The 25,345-nt window shown below is 41.0% G+C and overlaps 1 protein-coding gene across 1 annotated transcript; it reads right to left on the bottom strand.

Moving 5' to 3' along the window:
• Positions 1-1,824: 1,824 nt before the first annotated feature.
• On the bottom strand, positions 1,825-16,575 carry LOC113143417 (uncharacterized). The gene is made up of 4 exons (XM_026329025.2): positions 16,271-16,575; positions 2,980-5,075; positions 2,288-2,590; positions 1,825-2,090 (listed from the first exon to the last, which is right to left on the bottom strand). The coding sequence occupies exons 2-4, from the start codon at positions 5,057-5,059 to the stop codon at positions 1,825-1,827; spliced, it is 2,649 nt and encodes an 882-aa protein (XP_026184810.1). The 5' UTR covers positions 5,060-5,075; positions 16,271-16,575.
• Between the last annotated feature and the right edge of the window lie 8,770 nt (positions 16,576-25,345).

Genomic DNA, 25,345 nt, shown 5'->3' with positions numbered 1-25,345 from the left:
TTTTACAACAAGAAGAAACAAACTAATTTTCTTGAAGACAATCTAAATTGTTTCACATCTTTTTTTTTTTATGTCCAAACCTAACACAGAGGATTTAGTACAGGCTGGGCAGGACCCATAGGTGTTGCTGTATACTGGATAGGACCCAAGCTTGATCCATTGGAGAAAGAGTTCACAGTGAATCAAGTAAGCTTCTCTAATGAAACCAAAGCTTTCATAATAAAAATAATGCATAGTCATGAGGGGCACAGGTAAGGAGTTCAGTAGAGACAATAAGGCAAAAGAACAATTGGGAAGTAACAACAGACATCAGCTAAGACATTACTACCCATGAAAAACAGTGATGCTTTTTGACCCCTTCACAAAGGTATTAAACTAATAAAATAGAAAGCAGATTTGGACGCACGAGTATTTGTGATTAAGGTAAAACAGTGTAAAGTCATGAAAAAATACATTTTCTGCAGTAGTCCCTTTCTGGTTCTGTAAATTTGGGAGATAACGCTTGCAATCTGTTAAAGGACGTTAACACAAAAACAAAGATTAGTAATTAAGAGTTACAAAATTAAAGCTTATTGTGTCACACAGTTTTTTCACCACCAAAATAAATAGTTTGGCTCTTTGTTCCTGACCAGACAGATTAAGCAGGATGTTAAAGTTTATCTCGTTCTGTGCCATCTCCAATAAATACAACTACCATGTGCTCTTTAAACTTTAAGAAAAGTCAGTCCATGCACCATAACAGGACTGTCTCATGCTGAACATTAAACAGTTTTTTTTTACATTATAAAAGATGAATAAAATAATACATTTCTTCTATGAATAAACCATGAAATAAACAGTGCACAGTTGGAGAAGGTCTGTTGGTTTAAAGCACATTATAACAGCAGGACAGTACCTGCCAACCCAGTCAAATATACTGTAAATCATAGTGTGTATAAAAAAAATCTCAGAAAATTCTGTTAAGTTGTGGTTTCAGCTCAGTGGTAAATGTGTTTATGTTAAGTTTATCTCAGTGTATTAACCTGTGAATGCCTCACCCACGAGAGTGCACAGCACTGTTTTTTGACTTTTTCTTTGCTAATATACAGGCTGTTTCACTGAAATAAAACCGTCACAAGATATTTCTGGGAGCTGGTTGTCTGTTTTGAAATAGTTTTCCCAGGTTACTGCGATCCACATCTTTACTAGGTCCATGCTGCTCTATTGCACAGTTCCCAGATGGGAAAATAATCCATAGATGTGCCAAGATTAGCCGAAAACAGTGACTGAGGTCTGTGCGACAAGTCTTCTCTTCCTTGTGACATTTCAGTTGGTAATAATTAACTTTAAAAAATACATGGGAAGTAAAGTGCATTGCAATAACCTTTGTGTTGCTACATGTGGTTGACGCATCAAAACGATGTTGTAGATGAAATAGGACATTACCAGTCAAACCTTTCCATGTTTGCGCTCTTATTCTGCATGCATTCGTGATTAATGGCTACCGTGTTTCTGTGAGCGTCTGTGAATGTAAACGATGGGAACAAAAAGTAAGAGGCATCAGAAAAATAAAAAGAAATTAGATATCTGAGAGTAATGTTGGATCTATACAAAATATTGGCACATTATCTTATAAACAGTATACTGGATGAAGATCAAGTTGCCTAAGAGTTACTACTTAAACCATCCAGTCTTTTATCTCTTGTTTCACAGCATAAAAAGTGTACTAACATACCATCACTTTCCAGTTGTAATATTTATCACCTCTTTACTAAAATGTGCTGCACACTTTCTTTCATCCTTTTTAATGCCACTTTAATCTCTCAAGTTTCTGCTTACATGCTCTCACACTTGTGTCTCCACACCGTTAAGTTTAGGCATCAGGATGCGAGGAGTCACCCCAGAGTTGAGGTCCCTCTCGAACTCCAATAGCTGGCCCATGAAGTTTAGATTAGGGGACACCACGGGACGACGGCTCCGCACGTATTTGTAGGCATCTGTCATTGTCATGAGAGTGTGCTTCATAAGGTAGGCAATGACAATGGTTGCGGAACGGGACACGCCTGCCTGGCAGTGCACCAACACTCCCTGCCCACTCTGATACGCTTCCTCTGTGGAGGAGAACATACACACAGATGATGAGAAGCAGGAATTCACTTCAGACAGAGTGACATAGTAGTTAGCGCCACAGCTTGTTTTTCAACTATCCCTGCCAATACCTACAGTGGCCCTTGATAACCAGGATTGGGCAACCCTGCTGTACAACATACCATATATACAGCGCTATATATAAGAAGTGAGGACTCACCAATAAACTCAAAAACCTCCTCAAAGTACTGTCGCAGGTTTTGCTTGCTGTTGTCAGTGGCTGGCAGCCTTTTGTAGCGCAGTCCAGAGTTGACATGGTAGAGGGGCAGGTGTGTGGTCACGTTGACCACATAGCCAATGTTAAGGCGCAGCAGGAGGTCCAAGTCTTGGGCATCTCTCTCGTTCCCCAGAAACAGGAAGGGCAGTATAGGACTAATAACGGCATTTTCCGCATCAGGAGTCATCACAGTCTCATCGGACAGAGATGCCGGCAATGAAGAAGAGAGTGGCAGAGAAAGGTGCACTGGAAGAAGATATGACATGTTGATATGCTGATATGAGAAAAAATGTGGAGACAGACATTAAAGTTTAAAATACTGTTCCAGAACATTGAAAATATGAAAAGACAAAACAGCAAACAAAATTCGGTGTAAAAAAAATCACTAATAAAATCACTAAATCAAAAGCGGGCCATTTTATTCTGAGACATACCCACCAGTATTGATTCATATTTCAGTCACAGACAATTTGCACTCAAACAAGAAAACAGCAGTCACAAGTTGAAACTAGTTTGTGATGAAGGACTGAAAAATACTGTTTTAAATGGCAATCAACCTAACATGACTGAGCTTTATGTCAGTGATTGCTCTGGAAATTTAGCAACTTCATCATTATGTATATTTTACCACTTACTTCTGCTGTTCTCCTCATCTTGCTCTCGGTTCAGGGAGTTCAGGGCCAGGTGAAGTGACTGAGCTGATGGCAAAGAGTGCCCACCCTCCCGGTCTCTCTGCCAGGGTTTGGGCTTGATGAGTGTGGTAGGGGCGGAGGGTGGAGGTGAAAAGGACACAGGTGATGGTGGGGAGGCAGACCGGGGAGAGGGGGAACCAGGATATGCTACATCTCCATCTTGCTGCATGCCATCACCCATTCCTCCATCTTCCGTTTTATTCAACAGCCTCTTCAGAGAGCTCCGACCTTCGTCATACCCAGATCCTGACCTGCAGCCCATAAAATCAAGGGCAGACATTTTGCCCTGCTGGAGCCGGCGCCGGCCAGCATGGTCTGTTAGCTGAGGCTGTGCATATTCCTGGAGGTTTTGACAGTCCAAGAGAACAAGGCCTGTTCCGTTGCTGCCATTTTGGGCCTGGCTTGAGCAAGCCTTGCCAACTCCTGCTCCCATTGCTGCACAGTGATTCTTCTGGGCTTTGGAATAGGTCATCTTCTTGGCCAGTTCTTCAGGCCAGATAGTGCGCACACTGTAGTCATCATCATCAGCCTGGAACATACCCATTGTATGAGCTGCTCCAGCACCTCTTCCTGGGGGTTTTCCTCTGCGAGGGTTGAATGTCACCACTATGGGGTCACTGCTGCAGTAGCTGCAGGTGGAGCTGCCTGTCTGAGAGGCTTTGGGGTTGCAGCCCATGACACAGCTCTGTATTGCCCGGAGAGGGGCTGAAGAGGACAATGGGGTACAGGGCAGGCATCCTCCTACCAGTTTTTTGCGAAGAATAGCAGGACTCTCAAAGTTTCCAGCCTCACCGGAGCAGGAGGCACAGCGAAGAGGTTTGAATGGGTTTGCTCGGCAGTCAGATACGGTGCTATTCGAAGAGGAGGTGTTGGAGGTGGAGGCGGTGGAGAGACACCCACCAAGATTTCTCAGGCCCATGTCTTTGCTTCCTCTCTTCACTCCTCCAACATTGTGAACGCAGGAAAATGAGGTGGAAGAGCTTCCTCCACCTCCTTGGCAGCTAGCAGAGTGGGCCTTACACCTTCTGCATCTTACCAACCTCCAGCAGCCACAATTAAATGGGTGGGTGCAGTCAATGGTGCAGGTATGGTCAGGGCTGGGGAACCCTCCGGCATGGGAGGAGCAGGGGGAGAGGGGTAGACCATGAAGAATGTGGGGGTGGTGATCCCTGGTGTGAGACAAGTGTGACTGGCTGACTTGCTGAAATAAAATGGGGGTTTGGGAGGGAGCGGATGAGGGATAGTTGGAGTTTAGGATGGCAGCATGGGGCACAGGAACAGAGTTGTGGTGGTACGGCAGACTACGACTATTATGGCTTTGGTGGACAGTTCCCAGTTTGGAATTCTTCTTGTTTCCTAAAGAGGAAAATTCACTTCTGTTCAAAAAACTAGCATCTTCCTTCTCTTTCTCCTCCCTGAACTTATGCTGCTGCGCCTGAGCAGGGATGAATTGTAGCACCCCTCCAGGAGAAGATGACAGCTGACTATGGCGACTTCGATGCAACTTGTGTTCAGTTCCACCTGGTCTTCCTGTAGTTTCAGTTCTTTCACGTTGTCCTTGATCCAACTGTGAAGAGGCACATTTCCCTCTGCCACCCTTTACACTTCCGCTGCGCCCTAATGAGTTACTGAATCCTCCTGCTCGTCCTCCTTTGTCCACTGTCACCCTGATATCAATCGTATGTGTGTGGGAGGGCAGCCGTGGGCACAGGGTCACTGTTCCATTGCTATGACAGTGGCTAGGGATGTGTCTGACACCAGCTGGGATGAAAGGCTGGTCGCCCTTGATTTTCTGCGTGCGGGCAGATCTGCGCTTGCATTCCAGAGTCAGAGATTTACAGGAGGGTGAAGAGAAATGGGACTGAGAAAGGTGGAGGTGAGGAGGGTGGGCAACTTGTCCATTGGAAGAGGCTGAAATTTGAGAGGAATGCTGTGGAATGGTTTGTGGGGAAGCCTCACACAGGGCTAAGTTTTTAGGGCGCTGAATGACCACTATGCGCTCGTCAAGAGGGAGGGGAGGCATCTGGGTTTATGCAAAGCTGTGCATTGAAACAGAGACAGACAAACAGAAGAGAGGAGTCAGGAAACTTGCTGTAATTGCACAAACACCGAACATGTGGGGCACACTTTACATTCCATCAGGTCAGATATGAGCACTCTGATGCAAAACTGCCTTTATATGAAGCAGTGCACACACATAACCAACATTATATCTAGTAGAAATCACATTTTAAAAGAATGAAATCAATACTTGGTGAAATGTAAAGTAAAACCCCAAATCCACCCACTATAACATCACATGTTCACAACAACAACAGATTTTGATGTTTTGTATATTTTTCTAAGTCACCCATAAGGTGTCTTTTGCATACCAAAACATACTAAGAACAAATACAAAACCAACAACCAATAATGCTACATTTTTAACAGGTCACACATACTTCCTTTCACATTTGCTGCAAATGAAAGGAGAAATCATTTAAAGGAATTACCCACATTGTTTAAACATGCACCTCAGTTTCCTGCTTATACCAGGGCAACCTGCCAGACTTTGAATGCTCATCTATATTTATAGGAGTTTGACCTTTATTATATACTGCTCCCCAGTAATATCTTTGCCACTGGTGTTTAAAATTCAAAATCTTAAAGTGCAGAGTGTGTACCTTTTTGCTGTTAGAAGTGAATAATCCCAGCTAACCCTGATGGCAATGAGGCTTCAGAAAGCCCCGTCACAAAGGCTGCATCAAATGAGCTGCAACAACCGCCATCCCTCTTCTGAGTCCTCATTCTTCACAAGACGCGTTCAGTCACACGAAATAATAAGCCAGGTCATAGCTGATGGTAAAAATAGCTAAATATACGGCAAAATATTCTACTTGCAATGGATGCTTAGCCCTAATTGACCTTTTACACATTGAACTACTTATGTAAATGTTTTAGCATTGTGTGCAGTTTATTTATTTATTTTTTTTATATTAACCTTGGTAACGTTTTGCATTGCGGCTTTTGTACTGTTTTGTGCAAAAACAGCTCGGTTGAATTCTTCACTTTAAAGATGCTGAAGAGGATGAAATGAAACAGCTCCTGCCCTCAGCCATCTAGCCTGATCATTCTGCCTTTGGTATAAATGACATTAACTGAATCCTTTGGGCCAATTATAAATGAGCATTTGTCCAGGCCATGGTATAAACAGAAGGTCACCACATACACAATAATACAACTCAGCTGGAAACATTTGTCACCATGAAAAGAGATTAACTGAGCGTAGCTCATAAATATGCATGTTGTTGTGAGATAAATAAATATATTTTTTCACTGCATTAGCTTCATGATTAATGTTAAACTACCAGTAATTCCTGTATTTTTATTTTATTCATTTTTGTATTCATTTGGTACTAATTATCAATATGAGGCCACTCTCAAACATCAAGATGAAATATTATTGTGATTAAAGTAAAATCCACCCTCTGATACACACTGTTAAATACAATAACCCTGAGATGCTCAGTGAACCAAGAGCTTCTTTGGTTGATGAAGTACTTTAATTTTCTTTTTGCCAGTGGAATGGCCACAGAGAGGGCTATACGGGGCAACTGGGAGGATGTCAGCTTGTTGATATTATCATTCAGAGCACTTGTGTTTGAAGAAGAGTACGAGATTGGGCAAGAGAGAGGCAACACAGTCAGTCTACAGCTTGTTGAGCTTACATCAGACTTATCTGAATCCCTGTGTTATGCTTGATATCCTCACCTTGTGACTGTGGAGTTAAATGGAGAGTTCATGTTTCAAAGACACATGTGGGCCACCATAGAGGCATGCTCTAGGGATGACAATTTTCTCTGTCAGTGGTTCTTTCCAACAAATTGAGGTTCCCACTGACTTAGGTGATTCCTTGATTTCTCATCTAGCACCACTAGTAGCTTGACCTGTGGTTTTGACTGATGTCTTGGGCAACTATTGGACAGATTGCTGTGAATTTCCTTCATGTTCCCCCAAGGATGAGCTGTATTAATTTGGTGAACCCATAACGTTCGATCTAGCATTACCATCCAATTTTATTATCCAATACTTTAGTTTATAACTGTACACCCGCTAAACTAAAGACTTTCCAATCAGCCTCAGCACAGTGTGTAATCAGTGTAAGTATTAACATTAACATTATGCCTGCATAGCAGATTCACATTACAAAACAACATATTGTTCAGGCACTTCTGCTGATACCTAGTTATACAGATATTTTCTGCTTTTTTTGGTTCAGGATTTGAGGGCTCAGTTTCTGAGATTTATGTTGCAATCCCAGTGTTCAGGAGCAATGTCTCCAAAGCACAAATCTCAGAGATGGATATCTCATATCCTAATCTCTAAAGCAAAACCTACTTGAGATACCACAGGCTGTTGTTGCCATTTAGATAAAACAATCCCAAAACACCACTAAAAAAATATTTTTTTTATCCTTTGCGTATTACACACTATTTGTTAGGGTGGATTTTATTTAGATCAAGCTCTAAGACATATTTATCAAGAATCCCTTAGGGAGTGGAAGACCAAAAGGTTTAAAAGGTGACTGGGGGGAACAGATACTGAGGACAACACTGGTTGACAGAAACAAAGTAAAACACAGGAGGGCAGACCATAACGTGACACTGTAAACCACAGACTGCATGGGAGGACTGTCAAAAATAATCTGGGGATGCCTTCAGTCCCAGCACAACACAGATACCGACCCATGGAGAAAGCAAACCACGCTCCAGTGTCCCCATGCTTATATCCACGCACAGAGTCTGGTGATGGTATCCTCATCTCTTTTTTTTCCTTTTTCAGCCTTGCCTGTGGTGGAGGGGGGTGGGGGTTACATTGACCCAGTTTTATCATGGTGGAAGTCACTATCACTCTGATCACTTTTGGCTCACACACTATAAACTGAAGGCTTGCTAGTGGTCTTTTCACTCACTCATTGTCATGGCTTCAGCAGACAGTAAAAGCCACAGAAGATAAAGTTTCAGTGCTACATTTAACAAATTTCACAGCAACAATGAACCTATATCATCTGCTGGAAAACATACAAACAGGAAAGGCACTTATATACAGTCAAATCTGCAAAACTAAAGGACAAGCATAACAATTGTCTGTTTTGTCATTTCTGTTTGACAATGTTCCAGTCAAACATTGTGTCAAATCTTCATAATTAATCTCTGAGGTACAGTACTTTACTTACTGCTCAATACATTCTTTAGTTATTTGCTAAACATTATATATACTCCTACTCCTGGAGTAAGTAATCAAAACGTATTTGATTGAGTAATACTGCACATTTTACTGCACTAGAAAGATTTTGGCTAAAAACTATTTATAATAAAAAATTAAAAAAAGGATTCATTCCTTGGCTTCCAGTCTTTTGGCTTGTGATGCCTTATGACAAAGAAGTGACTGGTTGGGGAAACATTTCAGTTTTTCTCCAGTGGACTTATGTGTCAGCTGTGGGGATGTGCTTTAGCTTGGAGACAATAAAAGTATTTGATTGAATAATGCAAATATTCTGACTCCCATTTGCATTTGTTCTCTGTCGCCACAGTGCAGTTGCTTAGAGGATTCACCTGTGAGAATAAAATGTAAAATGATGAGAACACAGTTTATTTAAAGGCTAATTGAAACTGTGTTTATATGAAACCACCCCAGTTGGTTGATCCTAATTAATACGTCATCCTAACACATTAATAGAATCTGTTAAAAGGCTTTAAGCTACCTGCTCTGCCAACACAGTACATGCTGACTGCTGTTGTTTGCACTGTCTTTCAACAATGAGTTGCCTCCGTCTGCTTTACTTGGATGATACACTTAAACACTACAAAGTATATAGGCTTGTTTGGCACTTGTCAAATGAGGAATCTGTCACTTGTATTATCAAAGAAACAGACTTGTTCTTTACAGTTTCTCATTTGAGAGATTTCATTATCACCCCCCCTTGTTAATATCTTCAATTGCCAGATACCAGATTGCCTCGGAGGTGCGAGGCAATCTGACAACTCATTAAAAAACCACAACAGAGAGCAGAGTGTTACTGTAAAGTGGCAGAGACACACAGAATGAGTTTAATTCTGACGGAAAAATAGCTCTCCATCCCTATTAGAAATGTTTTAAGACATAATAAACATATGCAACTTGAGTAGTAATTTCTATCTGACATAGTTTTCCAAGACGTTTGATTAAAAATTCTTAATCATTGACAATGCAAATTTTGTTAATTTCAAATGTTCAATTATGGTCTATATGGTGCACGTCAGTAGGTTGTACACTGGGTCACGACTGGCTTCTAAACTAGTTGTGATGTTACAAAATCAGGCTGCATGTTTGCTCCAGTACTAAACCTACTGTATGTATGTCCATACCTCAGAGAGCTGATCCATTTTTAAGCTTTGAGTACATAACCGCAGCATATTATATATAGGACAATACATATTAATATCCAAGACTGCACAATATCTATGGCCTCAGACGTAGCCAGTAAAATGTGAATGAGTTTGAGAGCTTTTCATGGAAACTGAGATGTGACAACTTCTGAGGATTTGTTATAAAACTTTCAGGTTTAGTTCACCACTCAGGCAGAATAGAAAATGTTGCAGGTTGTATCAAGGAGAGGTGAGACAAATATTTATGCATGCTTAGGGATGTATTAATATTTAAACAAAAGGCTTACTCCTGCTGAATGTTGCAATTATGTTAGCTGCTTCAGAATTCATACATATGAATGTGAAAGGATGAAAAGATAAAAGGATTTACTAGCCCACACCTAATACCTCACTAATATCAGCATAGTTTTGTCATCTCATTTCTTCTGCTTAGCACCACTATACTGCTTAATGTTTTCTAAAACCAAATTCAGGAAGATTAATTTTATATATAAATAAACACATTTTGTCCTAAAAAGAGACAAAAACAACACAATACGTACAGATGCAAATGTATTGATGGGGCCTCACATACAAGACCCTATAAAAATATGACTACACACTACAGTAATCAGTCAGAGTGCAGGTTTTGGCAGTGTGGTGTACAGTCCGTCTCCAGCTGCAGAGGCGGTGCAGTGAGTGTTTTTGGGGACAAGCTGTTGAGGGGGCTGGTGTTTCTGAGAGCAGATGGTTGTCTGGCTGTGCAAGATTGATGGCAATCTTTCTGTTGCCTCTCTCCGCCCCAGCTTTCTGCAGCTCCTTCATCAAAAAAAGCACCTGACAGCCAAAAACACCCACACAGCAGAGCGGACAACACCAGAGCAAAAACCAAGCAATAACAAGAGGAGGTGCTATTCAATTCTTCTTCTTACTTGTAACTTTGCTTGACTTATAAAATTTCTACATGAAAAATATTTGTTTTGCATTATAATAAAAAAAACGATAGTGGACTGCTGAAGGCCCTCAGTCAAAGGACAATTCACACCTCCACATTTTTGTTTGTGCTTAGCCCTGAGTTGGCATCAAAGGCCAAAATGTGGTACACTTCTCTCTTTATGTGGTAATTCACATACATAACCAAACTGACAGAGCCAGATCTATGGGTGCCGGTCACAAAAGAGACGGGTTTTAGGATGTTAACAATAATAATATTAGCACGGAGGGCCATAGATCCCACAGGTGCTTCCACATCCACACACAGACTCAGGAGGCCTCCCACAGAGCTGCTGATGTGACAGAAAATCAATGAACACATTCCTACAGAAAAGACCACAGTGTCAACAGGTTTTGAGTGTAAAAAACTCTGTTGACTAATGTACAGTGTCAGCAAAGTAACCATGATTAGAGATTGGACAATAAAACACAGGAATGTAAAAGATGCTGTCTGTTGTTAAAGGTCATTGCACAGGGCTCTAACTACTGTAACATGGTCCACAGTAAAACTAGTGAAATCTTAATAAACGTCAGAAGTAAAGTGTGGTAGGTAGACACATGACCAGCACCCTTCCTAACTTAATGCCAACTGTAAGGAAGAACTGGAAAAGTTACTGTGCATGCTGTGACTGGAGGCTGCAGCTCTAAGCAAACATTAGTCTCATGAATGGAAAGGAAGACTTTCCTGGCCCACACAGATGCTGATATGAAGTAGCCAAATCTCAAATCAGCAGAGAGGCAGATTATCAGGATTTAAATACTCAAGCTTGATTTGGCATCAAACATAATAAACATTAGGAAACATATTCTCTAATGTATTTCAAAGCTTTGTGGGTAGCATTCAATTCAGAAACTAAGTACCACATCTTCAATTAAGGCTGAAGTCTACTTGTAAGAAACAAAATACTGCGTGTCCTTTGCAACATGTCATGAGTATGCATTGATGCTGGTGTCACAGCTGCATGAAGACTCTTCCCTTTGACAGCCACTTACTACTTATAGCTGCAGCAGAATAGGTTGTAGATTGGAAAAGGCAGTGGAGTGAAGTGTCTCCTGTCCATCCCAAATCGTCACTAAAGCATGTTGTACAGATGGCTGCTTACCAAACAAATGAAATTCAGCTTTGAATGGGACATTTAGCCCCAGATGTCTAACCTGAACCATTCAGTGAGGATGTAATAAGTAGTAATAAGACCCTGTAAATGTGAATGTCACATGACTCTGACAGAACCTCGTATGATCAACTTTATATAAATCAAAATTTAGTGAATAGTTATACCCACACTGCAGCTCTCAAATTAGACCAAGACCAGTTACACACTGAAATACTTGAAAAATAGAACAACTGGTTCCCCATTAAGATCTGAAGCATGTTTTGTATATTGTGTTTACATGTCAGGTGTTGCTATAAAATACCTTAAAGCTGAATATAGTCTTCTTAAAAATCTGGCCATTAGTGTGGAATTAGCAGAAAATAACAACCATTGTGTTTTCTTAACCTTAGAATGAGCCTTTTAAATCTACATAGGGAGCAGGTCTCCTTTCACAGAAGCAGCCATGTTCTGCCAACATGTTTCAACAGTAGCCCAGAAGAGACAAACCAAACACTGGCTCTAGACAGGGAATTGTGTTTTGCTTTAATTTGACCTGACACCTCACAGCCACAGTGTGGTGTCAGGTCAAATGCTAGATGCTGCTAAGCCTTTTGTATTGTATACATCTCTCCTTTAAAGGAAAATGTGAAAATGGGTGGAATTGTCGCCTCACAGCAAGGAAGTTCTGGGTTCGACTCCTGTTCGACCCTGGAGGTCTGTGTGGCATTTGCATGTTCTACCTGTGGGTTTTTTCTGGGTACTCCAGCTTCCTCACACAGTCCAAACACATCAGTTTGGAGTTAGTTTAACTGCTGACTTTATATTGCCCATAGGTCTGACTGTGAGTGTTGGTCTGTCTCTATGTGTCAGCCCTGTGATAGACTGGTGATCAGTCCAGGGTGTCCAACTCTTACCCAAAGTCATCTGGGATTGTCTCCAGCAACCCGTGACTCTGGATGTACAGAATATGTGTTAGATGATGGATGGAACATGTGAAAAAAGATCTGAATTGATATGAAGTGGATGTCATGTATAAACAAAATGAAATGAATATTACATGAATCCCACCACATGGAATGGGACAGCAGAAAATGAATAACAATAAATAAGCAAAGAATAAATCTGGTCAAGGAGAATTGCTTTGCCTGATAAATGAACAAAGGTGTGGGCTGAGAACATTATGACTCACTCTTCTCAAGCTTAAGTCACACATCTAATGACAGATAGGAAAATGACCTGCAACCTATGTGATGACTTAGCTGTGACTCAGATGCATAAATGAGAGGGTGTTTTATCAACAATAGTATGATAATGGTGCAATGATGACACACGAGGATGGGCCTTGTCTGTAAGCAATCCTAAATGGGACTTTGTTGTTTGTCTAAAATGACAGTCTAGTTCATTTAGTCTACTTGACTCTGACTGTATTTATCCTAAGTTATGTGTGAATTTCAATGAACCTATATGTTTTCTTTGCTAATCTGTCTTGGCCTATTTTGACATTTATTTTTTTTAGTGTAATCTACTTAGTTTGACCATCCCATCAGAGCTCACACCACTACAGGCTAGAGAGGGGAAGTCAAAATAATTACATCACTTAATCTCCACAGTCAGCGGACAGAAAGTGATGGAAGCAGCAGTATGAGCTGGCCAATCAGCAGGCAGCGTGGTAAGACATGTTCAGCAACTCCTTCTGTCCCTCCACTGTTCAGTCAGACTGATTTAACATGAGACAGAGACCTGACTGTAAGGACACGCAGTAATATAATCCCCACACATTATTATGTTTATTTCATTATTTTAGAGGTGAAAGATGGGGTCAAATATTTTATTCGAGGAGCTGAACCAATGAAAATTAGTTATGAGCAGCACATCTAATAAAGCAATAATATGTATTACTGTTTATTAAGAAAGCTATGCCAGGGCAATCTAATATTTCAAATGAGATGGGGGTTTAACCTCTGCATTTTGATAAGAAAGCCAAAAAAGAGACTTAAATCTTAAAATATAGTATTAAGAATAGAGACTGGCAGATTGTGTGGTTGATTGAGATTTGTGCCCTCTGTCACATAAAGATAAGAAAAGCAGCACTGTGCTTTGAATACATTTTCAAATCTTTGAGGAATGATCACTGCCATGATTGCTATGGAACTGCAATCAGCTGACAGTGGAAATACAAGAGCTGACCACCGTGGTCTGCTGCTAGTGCCAAAGCATTTCTGCTCACCAGACGTCATCCCAAACTGGATATATCTCACATACTGGATCTGGCAAACAAACTGTCAAAAGGAGACAGACAGGCTGGAAAAACAAAATCATTCTGATTAACCAGAACAGGCAAAAACTGATCAAACGTCTATTATTACACACTGAAAGCCCCTGTGACTTTTCTTTGGCAGCATTTGATCAGTGCTCGTTTCAGTGTATTTTGGGAAAGAGGAGGTGGAACTGCTTAAGAACTCAGATACACATAAAGTCCAGGATCTTGATGGATCAAACAAACACGGGTCTAAAGTTCCTTGTTGTTTCAGTCCCCAAACCATTTTGTCTCCTGCAGATCTTTGAGAAAAATAACACCAAAAATAACCTGACACTACCTTGACATGGGGTTGTTCAACTTGAGCAGAAAAACAGCTTTAACATCTGTTAACTGCAGTGTGGTAAGAACAACCTGTTTCTATTTCCCCTATGGAACTTATACCAAACCATATTTTCCTATACTTGGAAAAAAAATCTCAAAGAAAGTATGAAGAAAGTATGCAGACTGAGCATGGAAACAACAATAAACCTGAGGCTGTTGCAACTTTTCTGTCAGCGTCACTGCTGGCCTGCAGCATCAACATTTAGCAGAGGGGATGCTTAATGAAATGAACATTATTAATGTTCGGAGTTTGGACTAATTTAATATTTTATCATTCAAGAGCCTGCCAATGGCAGTTTTCCATCCAGGGTGGCATAACAACATGTTTGCATGTGTAAAATGCAATGCATTGTGGGATTATAACAGACATTGTACTGTACAAGTCGTGTACAATTTTGTTAGAGCAATATATGGAGCACAAATGCAGTGCAATATATATGAGGTGAATCTAGTCCACTTTGGACACAGCCAGAGTCATGTAGGGCATGCAGCACATTTTCCCAGCATGCAATGGGTAATGGTCAGGGCACTAGGTTATCACATGGCACACATAAACAAACACAGTTTATTCTGCAGGCAATTTCAAGCTTCTAATCTCCTGCCCTGTGTGTCTGCAGACTGTAGGAGTGAACTGGAGCCCTGAGAGATAAAAGTACAAAATGCAAACTAGAGCTGGAGCAAAAAAAAAAAAAACTTTACAAAAATTATGATGTGGCAAAGATTTTGATATTTCTCAAACATGAAGACATGCTGTTTGGACTAATTAAAATAATTTGCTGCCTTATTTCAAACTCTCCACAGAGAAGATCAAGGCTTATAATGTCTTGTTGACAACCTATAGTCAGACTGTTGCATTGTAGCTAATCCATTATGTCAATTTCCAAACATTGTCTTTGCAATCATGTAAACCCTGATAACATACAACGAATCTCTGCTCATAGGACCAGTCAGTTTAATCATTCACACTGAAGATTGAAATACTACACCATCATTATCATGGCTGCACATGGTTTTATGTGACAGAAGGCACTGAGTCAACTCCAACTATAAAGTAAAAGCAGCTTTAACATCTGAGCTGGATGATTAGTCACAACACTTGATTCTGTCTCATTGCAGAGCCACATTAACACTAACAACATTTGTAAATGAGGGTTGAAAGTGTTTTGTTCCTACATTGATTGGTTCTAAAAAAAAAAAATTCTTCCTGAAAATGCACTGCAGTGAATCTTCTGCATGTCTTGCCTTCAAAGTTAGAGCCTCTACATGAACAACCTGCCTGTTTCTCAGTCTAGTCATACTTCATATTTTCAGTTTTTCTGCTTTTTGAAAAAATAAGGAAGCTTCAGTATCTCTGTGTTTAATTCACTGTAATCCTCATCCATTTACTTTAACAGCTTTTGTTTTCTGCTGCATTTCCACACAACAGAGACCTGACAATGAAGTGTTTGCACTGACAGCAAATCACTGGCTATTTAAAATGTGTACAATATGGTGAGGTGCTGCATACCTCCCCGGATCTGCCGCTCACTGGCATCTCATCGAGCAGACACGGTGTATACCAGCTATCACTATTTACATTCGTCCTCTGCATTGTTGTGTATAGGGCTAATCTGCAGGCCGCTTAAGGAAAACCTGTCAGTTCCTGTTTGTAGAGTCGCTAGGTGGCGCACTGCCTGATTTCTATGTTTTTTTTTAAGCGCATCTCCGTATGACAGCGTTTGAACCTTTACTATGATGAGAAATAAAGCCGCTGTGGGCGACAGGGCCGAGCCATCAGGCCTGTACCTCCACCTGCTCATTCTGCTCAGGTGTGAAAACGTAGAGCTACGACTGGTGTGTTGTTGTGTACTTGGCACCGTCATGTCTGCAGTTGTTTATATCTCTGAAGCCAAAATTACACACGCGTTAAATGACCAGCGATGCTGACTGCTGACATCCTCTGGGCTGCGGTGAATAAGACGAGGATGAAGCGTTTTGGTTTTAACATGTGCCGGACATTTCGCTGCAAACGCAAACACACGAGAAGCATCATTCAGCAGGCGATTGGTCTGCGCTCCAAAACAGGCCAACCTGACCGAGCGTCACGATAAGTAACGTTAGTGAAAAGAAACATCACTTACATCAAGAGCGGCCGTCCCGTAGCGTGGTCATCATTTATGCGCAGCGCAATGAGAAATCCTCATGTCTGTGGTGGCCCGAGTAGCGCGGCCCGATGTGTGGCTCTGATCCAGATGTGTAACACCTTCCCTGCCTGCTCGTTTGTTCATGGATTTAAAAAAAAAAAAAAAGCAAAAGACTTCTACAGGACCTGGACTGGGTAAAAGCTGCACAGCTCTGCCGGGCTTCAAATAAACAGAGAAATGCATAAAAGTGATCGGAAGTGCTTGGTTAACTCAGCTGGCGTCACGTCTGAGCGTGTGTGACTCTGAGCTGCGATACGTGTGTGTGTGTGTTTGTGTGTGTGTGTATGTGTGTGAGGAGACACCGACGAGAGGGGGGGTGGGCTCTATTGTCTCTACTGTGGATGACATCATCCCAGACCAATGGCGACACACACGGGATGAAGGGCTCAGGGGCGAGCACGGAGCACGTGCGGCCTGTTGGGGGAGGAGGAAGAGGAGGAGGAGGAGGAAGATGTAATGATGATCACCCGACATACATCACTTTAACTTAGACAAAGTTTGCATGAGACGTCACATCGTTAAATCAAAAGACCTCATAGCTGACGATAGATGATTATTACGTATCAGTACGTAACCAAGCGCGTCAGAGCAGCCTATCAGCGGTGGAGGATGTGTTCAGATCCATTAGTAATAGTACAAATATATGAATGTAAAAATATTCTAATGCAAAAAGTCCTGCAGTCAAAATCATAAACGACCTAAAATTACAGATTGTATTTTACAGAAGTATCAGTAAACAAAGTATTAGTATGCAAAAAAAAAAAAAAAAAAATGAAACAATGTATCTAGAAAACCTATCAAATAAATATAAGGTAAAATATTTCCCTGTGAAATGTAGTGGGGTGAAATGGAAATAAAAGTAAATTACCTCCAAATTACACTGCAGGCTATACGGTACTTGAGTACAAATATATTTTATACTACTTTACACCTGTACCTCCATTGCTGTAACATAAAACACATTTTTATAATGATGGTAATTTTTAATAACTTGGGTTTTTAAAATTAGTTTACATAAGTTTTATAGCGGCATGGTGGGGCAGTGGTTAGCACTATCACTAAAACTCTTAGGGGGTTCAGCCCCTGAGGAGAATGTGGTATTTATACAGGACCCTATGTTCTGTAACCAGATGTAACCAAACAGCAAACTGAACTTCCAGTCATGCAAACAATAATCTAATAAGCAGCACGAACGGATCCATATCGATTTCTAACCTTATTCTAAAGGAATATTGGGTTGATATGAGCAATGCAGTCAGGTAGTGTTGTTTTGACCTCACTTTCTCACCTAAACCTGGTTGTTTTTGTTGGAAAAAAATCATATATTCATCTATGGACGTTCACCCAGCTCACAGTGCTGTCCACCTGTCAGTGGATCACCAGCTTCCTGACTGACACAAGGCAACAATTTCCCGGGACTTAAAAAGGACCTCCCACATAGACCACATCCACAAGAAGGCCCAGCAGAGACTGTATTTCTTGCAGCAGCTCAGGAAGTTTAATCTACAGGAGCTGCTGGTCACCCTCTTACACTGCCATCATACAGTCTGTCCTCTGCACCTCGATCACTGTCTGGTTTGGATCGGCCACCAAACTAGACAAGAACAGATTGCAACAAACAATCTTCTGATCGGCCCCAATGAACCTCTCTGCAGAGGATAATTGGGGTCGATCTTCCCTCCATCCAGAATTTGTACCGGTCCATGGTCCGGAAACGGTGAAGGAGCATCTCTGCAGACCCCTCACATGCTGAACACAAACTGTTCAGACTCCTTCCCTCTGGTAGGTGCTACAGAGCACTGTACGCCAAAACCACCAGGCACAGAGACAGTTTCTTCCCCCAGGCTGTCACTCTCATGAACTCTGATGTCATATAGTGGCAGAGATAACCACTGTACAATAATCACTGCATAGATACTTGCACATCTGCACCTTTATAGTTAAATCCTTGCACTGCTACTGCAATAGTTCCCACATTGTATACATTGTACATATTAAAATATAATTTTTTTTTGCCTTTTTTATTTTTATTTATTTAGTTTTGCCTTTTTTAATTTCAAACCTACAGTACCATCTTCCTTTCTTAAAAAGATGAACTTTATTTAATTCTTGTACATAGAGAGCCCTGTGATAGACTGGTGATCTGTCCAGGATGTACAGGATGTACCCCGCCTCTCGCCCAATGTCAGAAATTCATTCAGCAAATGCAGGGCACGATAACATGCTTTGTTACCTTAGGAATAAGTAACATTAGCTAGTGTTACGTTAAGGAAGTCAATATATGTGACACACCACCCACACATAAGTAAAAGTACTTGTTGTGCAGCATAGTGGCCCATTTAAGTCATACTAGTACAGAATTATATTAAACACTATATCCATGAAGACCGGGATTGGCAGACCGGGGTGGTGGTTCCTCTTTTTAAGAAGGGGGACCGGAGGGTGTGTTCCAACTACAGAGGGATCACACTCCTCAGCCACCCGGGGAAGGTCTATGCCAGGGTGCTGGTGAAGAAGATCCGGCCGGTGGTCGAACCTCGCATCCAGGAGCAACAATGCGGGCTTGGAACACTGGACCAGCTCTACACACTCTCGAGGGTGCTCGAGGGTTCATAGGAGTTTGCCCAACCAGTCCACATGTGTTTTGTGGACTTGGAGAAGGCATTCGACCGGGTCCCTCGTGACATCCTGTGGGAGGTGCTCCAGGAGTATGGGGTCCGGGGCCCTTTGCTGTGGGCTATCCGGTCTCTGTACAAACGGAGCAGGAGCTTGGTTCGCATTGCCGGTAGTAAGTCAGACCTGTTCCCAGTACACGTTGGACTCCGGCAGGGCTGCCCTTTGTCACCGGTTCTGTTCATTACTTTCATAGACAGAATTTCTAGGCGCAGACAGGGGCCGGAGGGAGTCCAGTTCGGGGACCACAGGATTTCATCGAGCTCCATCGCTCCATCGAGCCTGAACCTCCAGCGTGCGCTGGGGCGGTTTGCAACCGAGTGTGAAGCGGCTGGGATGAGAATCAGCACCTCCAAGTCCGAGGCCATGGTACTCAAAAAGGTGGCTTGCCATCTCCAGGCCAGGGGAGAGATCCTGCCTCAAGTGGAGGAGTTTAAGTATCTCGGGGTCTTGTTCACGAGTGAGGGAAGGACGGAACGTGAGATTGACAGACGGATCGGGGCAGTGGCAGCAGTAATGCTGTCGGTGTACCGGTCCGTTGTGGTGAAGAAGAAGCTGAGCCGGAAGGCGAAGCTCTCGATTTACAGGTCAATCTACGTTTCTACTCTCACCTATGGTCATGAGCTCTGGGTCATGACCGAAAGGACAAGGTCTCGGATACAAGTGGCTGAAATGAGCTTCCTCTGCAGGGTGGCCGGGCGCTCCCTTAGAGATAGGGTGAGGAGCTCGGTCACCCGGGAGGAGCTCGGAGTAGAGTCGCTGCTCCTCCACATCGAGAGGAGTCAGTTGAGGTGGCTCGGGCATCTGTTCCAGATGCCTCCTGGGCGCCTCCCTGGGGAGGTGTTCCGGGCATGTCCCACCGGGAGGAGGCCCCGGGGAAGACCCAGGACACGCTGGAGGGACTATGTCTCCCGGCTGGCCTGGGAACGCCTCGGTGTCCCACCGGAAGAGCTGGAGGAAGTGTCCAGGGAGAAGGAAGTCTGGGTATCCCTGATTCGGCTACTGCCCCCGCGACCCGGCCCCAGATAAGCGGTAGAAGATGGATGGATGGATGGACTATATCCATGAATGTATAAGCAATATTTTAATGTTTAATGCAGCTGGTGGTAAATGTCCATTGCAATTTATCACAGACCAAAGTAATAAAAGGAATTGGTCTCATCAGCAAAATAATAAACAAAGAGCTAATAAATCACTTGTCATCAGTTTAGCATATTAGCATCCTAAAACTTTCTGTCAGCTGATAAACTAATTACATTGGCACTCATTATACACTTGATATTGGGAATATTTATGATGTGAAAAATACACAGGTAGGCGTACATGTCACCCTCACTCTTTCTTCAATTTGACTTCCATTACTAATCTTCTAAAATATGCACAGACACATTCACACCATTAGCTGTTATTTCTGGCAAAGTCGATTTAGTTTGACTAAAAATCCACAGAGAAGATGACTGACGTGTGTCACGGTGACTAGGAAATTATCTTCTCATTGTGTGAAATTATGGACCCACCAATTACAGACAAACTTTAACAGTGAAAGCCATTTTAGCTGTCACTGTGCTGATGAAGGCAGCAAGCAGAGACATCAAGTCATGCCAGCAATAATACATTCAGATCTGATAAATGCTGGCTTGATAAAGACTTTAAAAAGTGTTGCCAAACAACAACTTTGGCAAACTGTATTGTAACTAACCAGCACTGTGAAGGCCTGTGCCCATTCGTAGCCCTTGAAAAAAGCCCTGGCTGAGGGTCACAGGGTCTGGCCCAGCCCATGCTAATATCTAAATTTACACCTCCCTATAATCAGAGCAGTCATTAACCGAGAAGCTGTAAAACATCTCCCAATGTCCCCTTTTGTAGCGTTTCCAACGTAACTTCTGAAATGTGTGAAATGAGAAGAATCACAGCTCATCCTCGCTACTACAAATAGTACACTTCACCCACCAGCCGGCCTCAATTCAGATCCATTTGCTGCAGTGACTCTAATATGTAAAGAAAGGTCTTCTAGATCCCCAACACTTAGTAACAGACTTATACCTGCTGCACTTGGTAATGTAATGTATATATCTGATCATCATATATTAACATTTGTTAATATATGTATTTTAAAATATTGTATTATTTTTGTAATATTTGTAATTATTATTGTAATATGTAATTGTAATTATTATTGTAATATTTTGTCTGAAATGTCTTGAGTAATAGAGGTTTTAATAGTGAGTGGTTCATATTTCTCTATTTCAGAGCAGCAAGAATGAAGGGAAAGTGTTGAATTTCAAGAGGCATCTCTAACGTCTTTTTATCTGTTCCTTCATCGTCTGCTGATGCATTCAATCCGTGAGGTGTCACTTACACTTCCTGTAAGCCTGTTGATTTAGCAGAACAGATCCTGTGTCAAGGATGTATGAGCGTCTTTGTGATGTTAACACTGAAACCAGTCCAGTCTTTCTCCGTCTCCAATCAACCCTACAGTGCAACAAAAAGAAACACTGTCTGAACCCAGTGGTATGCTAAGTTAACACCAGCAGCTCCTTAGTTTTGCACAATAACTGCAAACACAGGTAGCTGGGCTCTGTCCAAAGGTGACAACATATGTGCAAAACTATATCTCAGTTTGTCGAGATACCTTTGTTATCACTGTTGCCAGATTTGCCCCTTAAAACCATAATGTGTTATTTTTAAATTTGGTTTGGCTGCACAATAAACAAGATAAAATGTGTTAATTATGGAGCTTTAGATGTGCTAGTGAGAAAATGTTGCTATCTTTAACGGAGCTAGGGTTGGTGCTTCCTGCAGGTTTTCAGTCTTCATCCTTACCAAAAGCTTCTGCCTGCAACACTAGCTTTATTTAAAGATACGGACTTGACATGAACTCAATCTTTTTATCTCGCTCTGTTCAAGAAAGTAAAGAAGCATTTTCCCAAACTGTAAAACAATTCCTTTAAGCAGTGCGACGAGCTGTAAACACAAATACTGATGATCTTCTTTTAAAGCTGTTGTTGTGAGCTTGTTAGGAAACACAAACACAAACATCAGAAACAACAATATCATCATCTGAATTCGTGTCGTGCTTCTACCTGATGAACATACAGTAAGTCCAGTATTCATTCACACATTTAGATTGTGATATTTTATTTATGGGACAGAAAATTAGTGCTATAATTAAATAGGCTAAATGCAGCACTTTACTGCTGGAAATTGATGCTGTTTGTTGGTTTTGTTAAACCAATAGATTCTCAGGACTAATGCAATAGAGAGGAAATTCATAGGAACAAGTTCTGCAGCTTCATCTGCTCAATTGTTATTCACACCCACATTCAGGCCTCAGACCTTCATTATATACTGCAGGAGTGACCTTTTATACAAACCCTGCTAGAGAGTTGACAGTGTGTGGCATTCCTGTCTAGTTGTCCATAAAATGAAAACCTCATTTTTGAGTTACTGACCACAGCACAAGGTAGTCTCACAGTCCAGACATTTACAAAAGCAACTGTATTCCTATAAGAAATACTAATAAACTCTTGCAATACTGATGTTCTGTTCCCCACCAGTGTATTTGCAATTAATGCACCTTTATTTTCAGAATAAAACCAATAAAATGATTGAGATACAGTGTAAGCTCCAGTGAGGACAGTAACAAAATCATTTTTGTATGAATCTTCAAAGCCCTTTTTTCTTTCACGTTACCTTCTGTAATTTAATGCTGCTGCTAAACCTCAGGCTAAACAGTCATCAACATGATGAAACCAAACTCTAACTTTATTAAAAAGAGCTCAGACGTCATTTTCCTCAGCGACACACCTCAGCAGTGGCGCTTTCACTGACAGTAGTGTCACAGGAAGTGTTCGTTGAGCGATGGTTTCGCTCAGTGTCCATCATGTCTTACAGTTTCTCAGGAAAGTGAAATATTCTGCAATAATATTTTATTATTATATATTATTTGATGTGGCATCCAGCAGCTCACACTCAGAGATCTTTCCATGAGTGTGTTTATGCTTTACTGTGTCTGTGTTTCTATTATAGTCAATAGTCGGGAAAACAGAAAAAAAAAAATGGTTCTACTACAAATACCAGTGAAGCTTATTATTGCATTTCAGAGTGCAGTGGTGGAAAGTACCTAAATACATTTACACAGCTACTGCACTCTATGTTTGTACAGTTTAAATGTAATATAATATAATTTCTATCTATACTAGAATATACATTTTTTTATGGTATTCTACTTCACTACATTCTTTAGAGAAATATTGAACTTTTCACACCATTACATTAATTTGACAGTTACTTTTCAGAATATACAGCCCAAAAACTACAAAACCTTATTGTAGATCAAACCAGTTGTACCTGTCTGTTGTTGATGTCTGTCAGCTGTTGACAGGAGTTTGACCAGAGAGTGCTTTTAAGCTCTAAACTTCTCACGTGGTTTAGTAAAAATAACTATTCAGAGTGGCTTTCCAAATTTCCAAAAATATCCATATCCAAAAAACTGAATACAAATTTGTGTAGCAGAACGATCATGTTATGATCTACCTATCAGACATATGACATTGTGGAGGGGCCTGATCCCTAAGTTTGAAACAAACTAGCTCTGCAATAGTGAAATTATCATTAAATGGATCAGTATTAATAATCTAACCATGTAAACCCATAAACACAGATTTTTTGCAGGATTAAGGTGAACTCCAGAGCCGTCTGGTTGAATAACACTACATTTTTGGAAATTCCTGTTTTTGTGTTTATTCATGTCAAGGTCTGTGCTTAGTTTTCCAAACAACCAGCCAGCTGGTATTGTAATACCTCACACTTTTTTATTTTTCTGATGAGTCTCTAATTCTCCAAGGTATGTGTTTTAGTGTTGTGCAGGGATTGAGCCCCTCAAAATAGCAGTTTTTTTCTCACCATGTAAGATTAAGACAACAAAGCATCTTATGGCATCATAAATCAGCAACATTTATTTCCACTTTTTTTACATTAAACGTGCATATCAATAAAATTAAAAATAATCATATAAATATCTCTACTGTAATACCATTACAATAAATATGGCTCTAAGGATTCTAGGTTAAATAAAAAAAAGACTTCAATATCAACTGCTGTGCAACACAAGGAGACACTCAGGAAATACTGTACATGTCTTCTCTTTTAGCACATTTTTACCTCAAATATAATGGACCTGTTTGGCAACTGTGCTATTATAAGGACCTCACTCCTCCTTCAATCATTTGTAAAGTGAGCATTTGCTCTCTGCTGTGCTTTTTCTAAAAGTGTTGTTGAAAAATGTTCACAGTGTCAGCGTGACTGATAAGAAAGCCGGTGTCCTTTCCGTGTCCACACTCAGACTGCACCTTACCGTTTGTGGAGTCAGTGATGAGATTGTGTCATGCGTTTGACAATTTGTGCTGGAGAACAGAGGCACGCGCACACACACACACCACATACCGAACACACCTCACATATGCAAGCGCGCAAAAATCAGAAATGTGCTCAAAAAACTTCATAATACAATTAAAGGTTGACTTATGTTGGTTAAGAAAAGGTGTTTTTTTGTTTTGTTTTGTTTTGTTTTTTCAAACCCTGTGGCTATGTTGAACATGACATTGATTGAGAAAGCTTTGTGGGAAAGGGAACCAGGCAGTGAATTTGATACATGTACAGGAACACACCAACACATCAACAGCCATGTCAAAATATTACATACAATACTTTAAAATAGATTACCATTAAACTCTGCTAACGTGCAAAAATAAACACACCTACTCTTTCACAAAACTCCCACGCACGATTTTCATCTTTTACATGATATACAATGAGTAGTTAATGTGTAGATTGAGTAATAAATATCAACGCACAACTATGTTTTACAGATCATTTCCACCAGTCTCTTTTCTTTTATGTAAATGTCAAGTATAATGCCATCCCATGCACCATCTTTACTTTTCCTTAAACACCCTTCAAATCTTGCTTTAATCATGTGCTTAAAAACTCAAATAATTGTTATGATGAGGTTTTACTGTACATGTCAAGTGACAGAAAGGTTTGACGTGGTTTATGTTGATAACAACGATTAGATAAATGTTCAGTGGAATATACTGTTTCAAAAAAGGAAGAAAAGTTGAGAAAAAGTTCAATTTCAGTGGCTAAAGCTATCCTTCACAGCACTGTGGATGGTAGCATAGTTCCAAAATCCAAAGATTGAAAATCAGTCAGATATTGTGCAGTATCAATAATAACTAATGATACAAATAGTTATAAACGTTTGTGAAAAGAGACCAAAAACAGAGAGAAAACAATTCAGCAGACTGTAAAAACAAGGAGAGGAGTCATGTCTGTGCA

The sequence above is a fragment of the Mastacembelus armatus genome, chromosome 14 (genome assembly GCF_900324485.2).
Source record: "Mastacembelus armatus chromosome 14, fMasArm1.2, whole genome shotgun sequence".
Taxonomy (NCBI): domain Eukaryota; kingdom Metazoa; phylum Chordata; class Actinopteri; order Synbranchiformes; family Mastacembelidae; genus Mastacembelus; species Mastacembelus armatus.
The sequence above is the reverse complement of the archived record's forward strand: the minus strand, read 5'-3'. Positions and strand labels throughout refer to the sequence as shown.

Bases quoted from the DNA above. Each gene is read 5' to 3' on its own strand.
- LOC113143417 (XM_026329025.2), bottom strand. From the start codon at position 5,059: ATGCCTCCCCTCCCTCTTGACGAGCGCATAGTGGTCATTCAGCGCCCT. The intron at 2,591-2,979 runs GTAAGTGGTAAA...ATCTTCTTCCAG, and splicing joins AGATGAGGAGAACAGCAGAA to TGCACCTTTCTCTGCCACTC. The intron at 2,091-2,287 runs GTGAGTCCTCAC...TCTCCTCCACAG, and splicing joins GGAGGTTTTTGAGTTTATTG to AGGAAGCGTATCAGAGTGGG.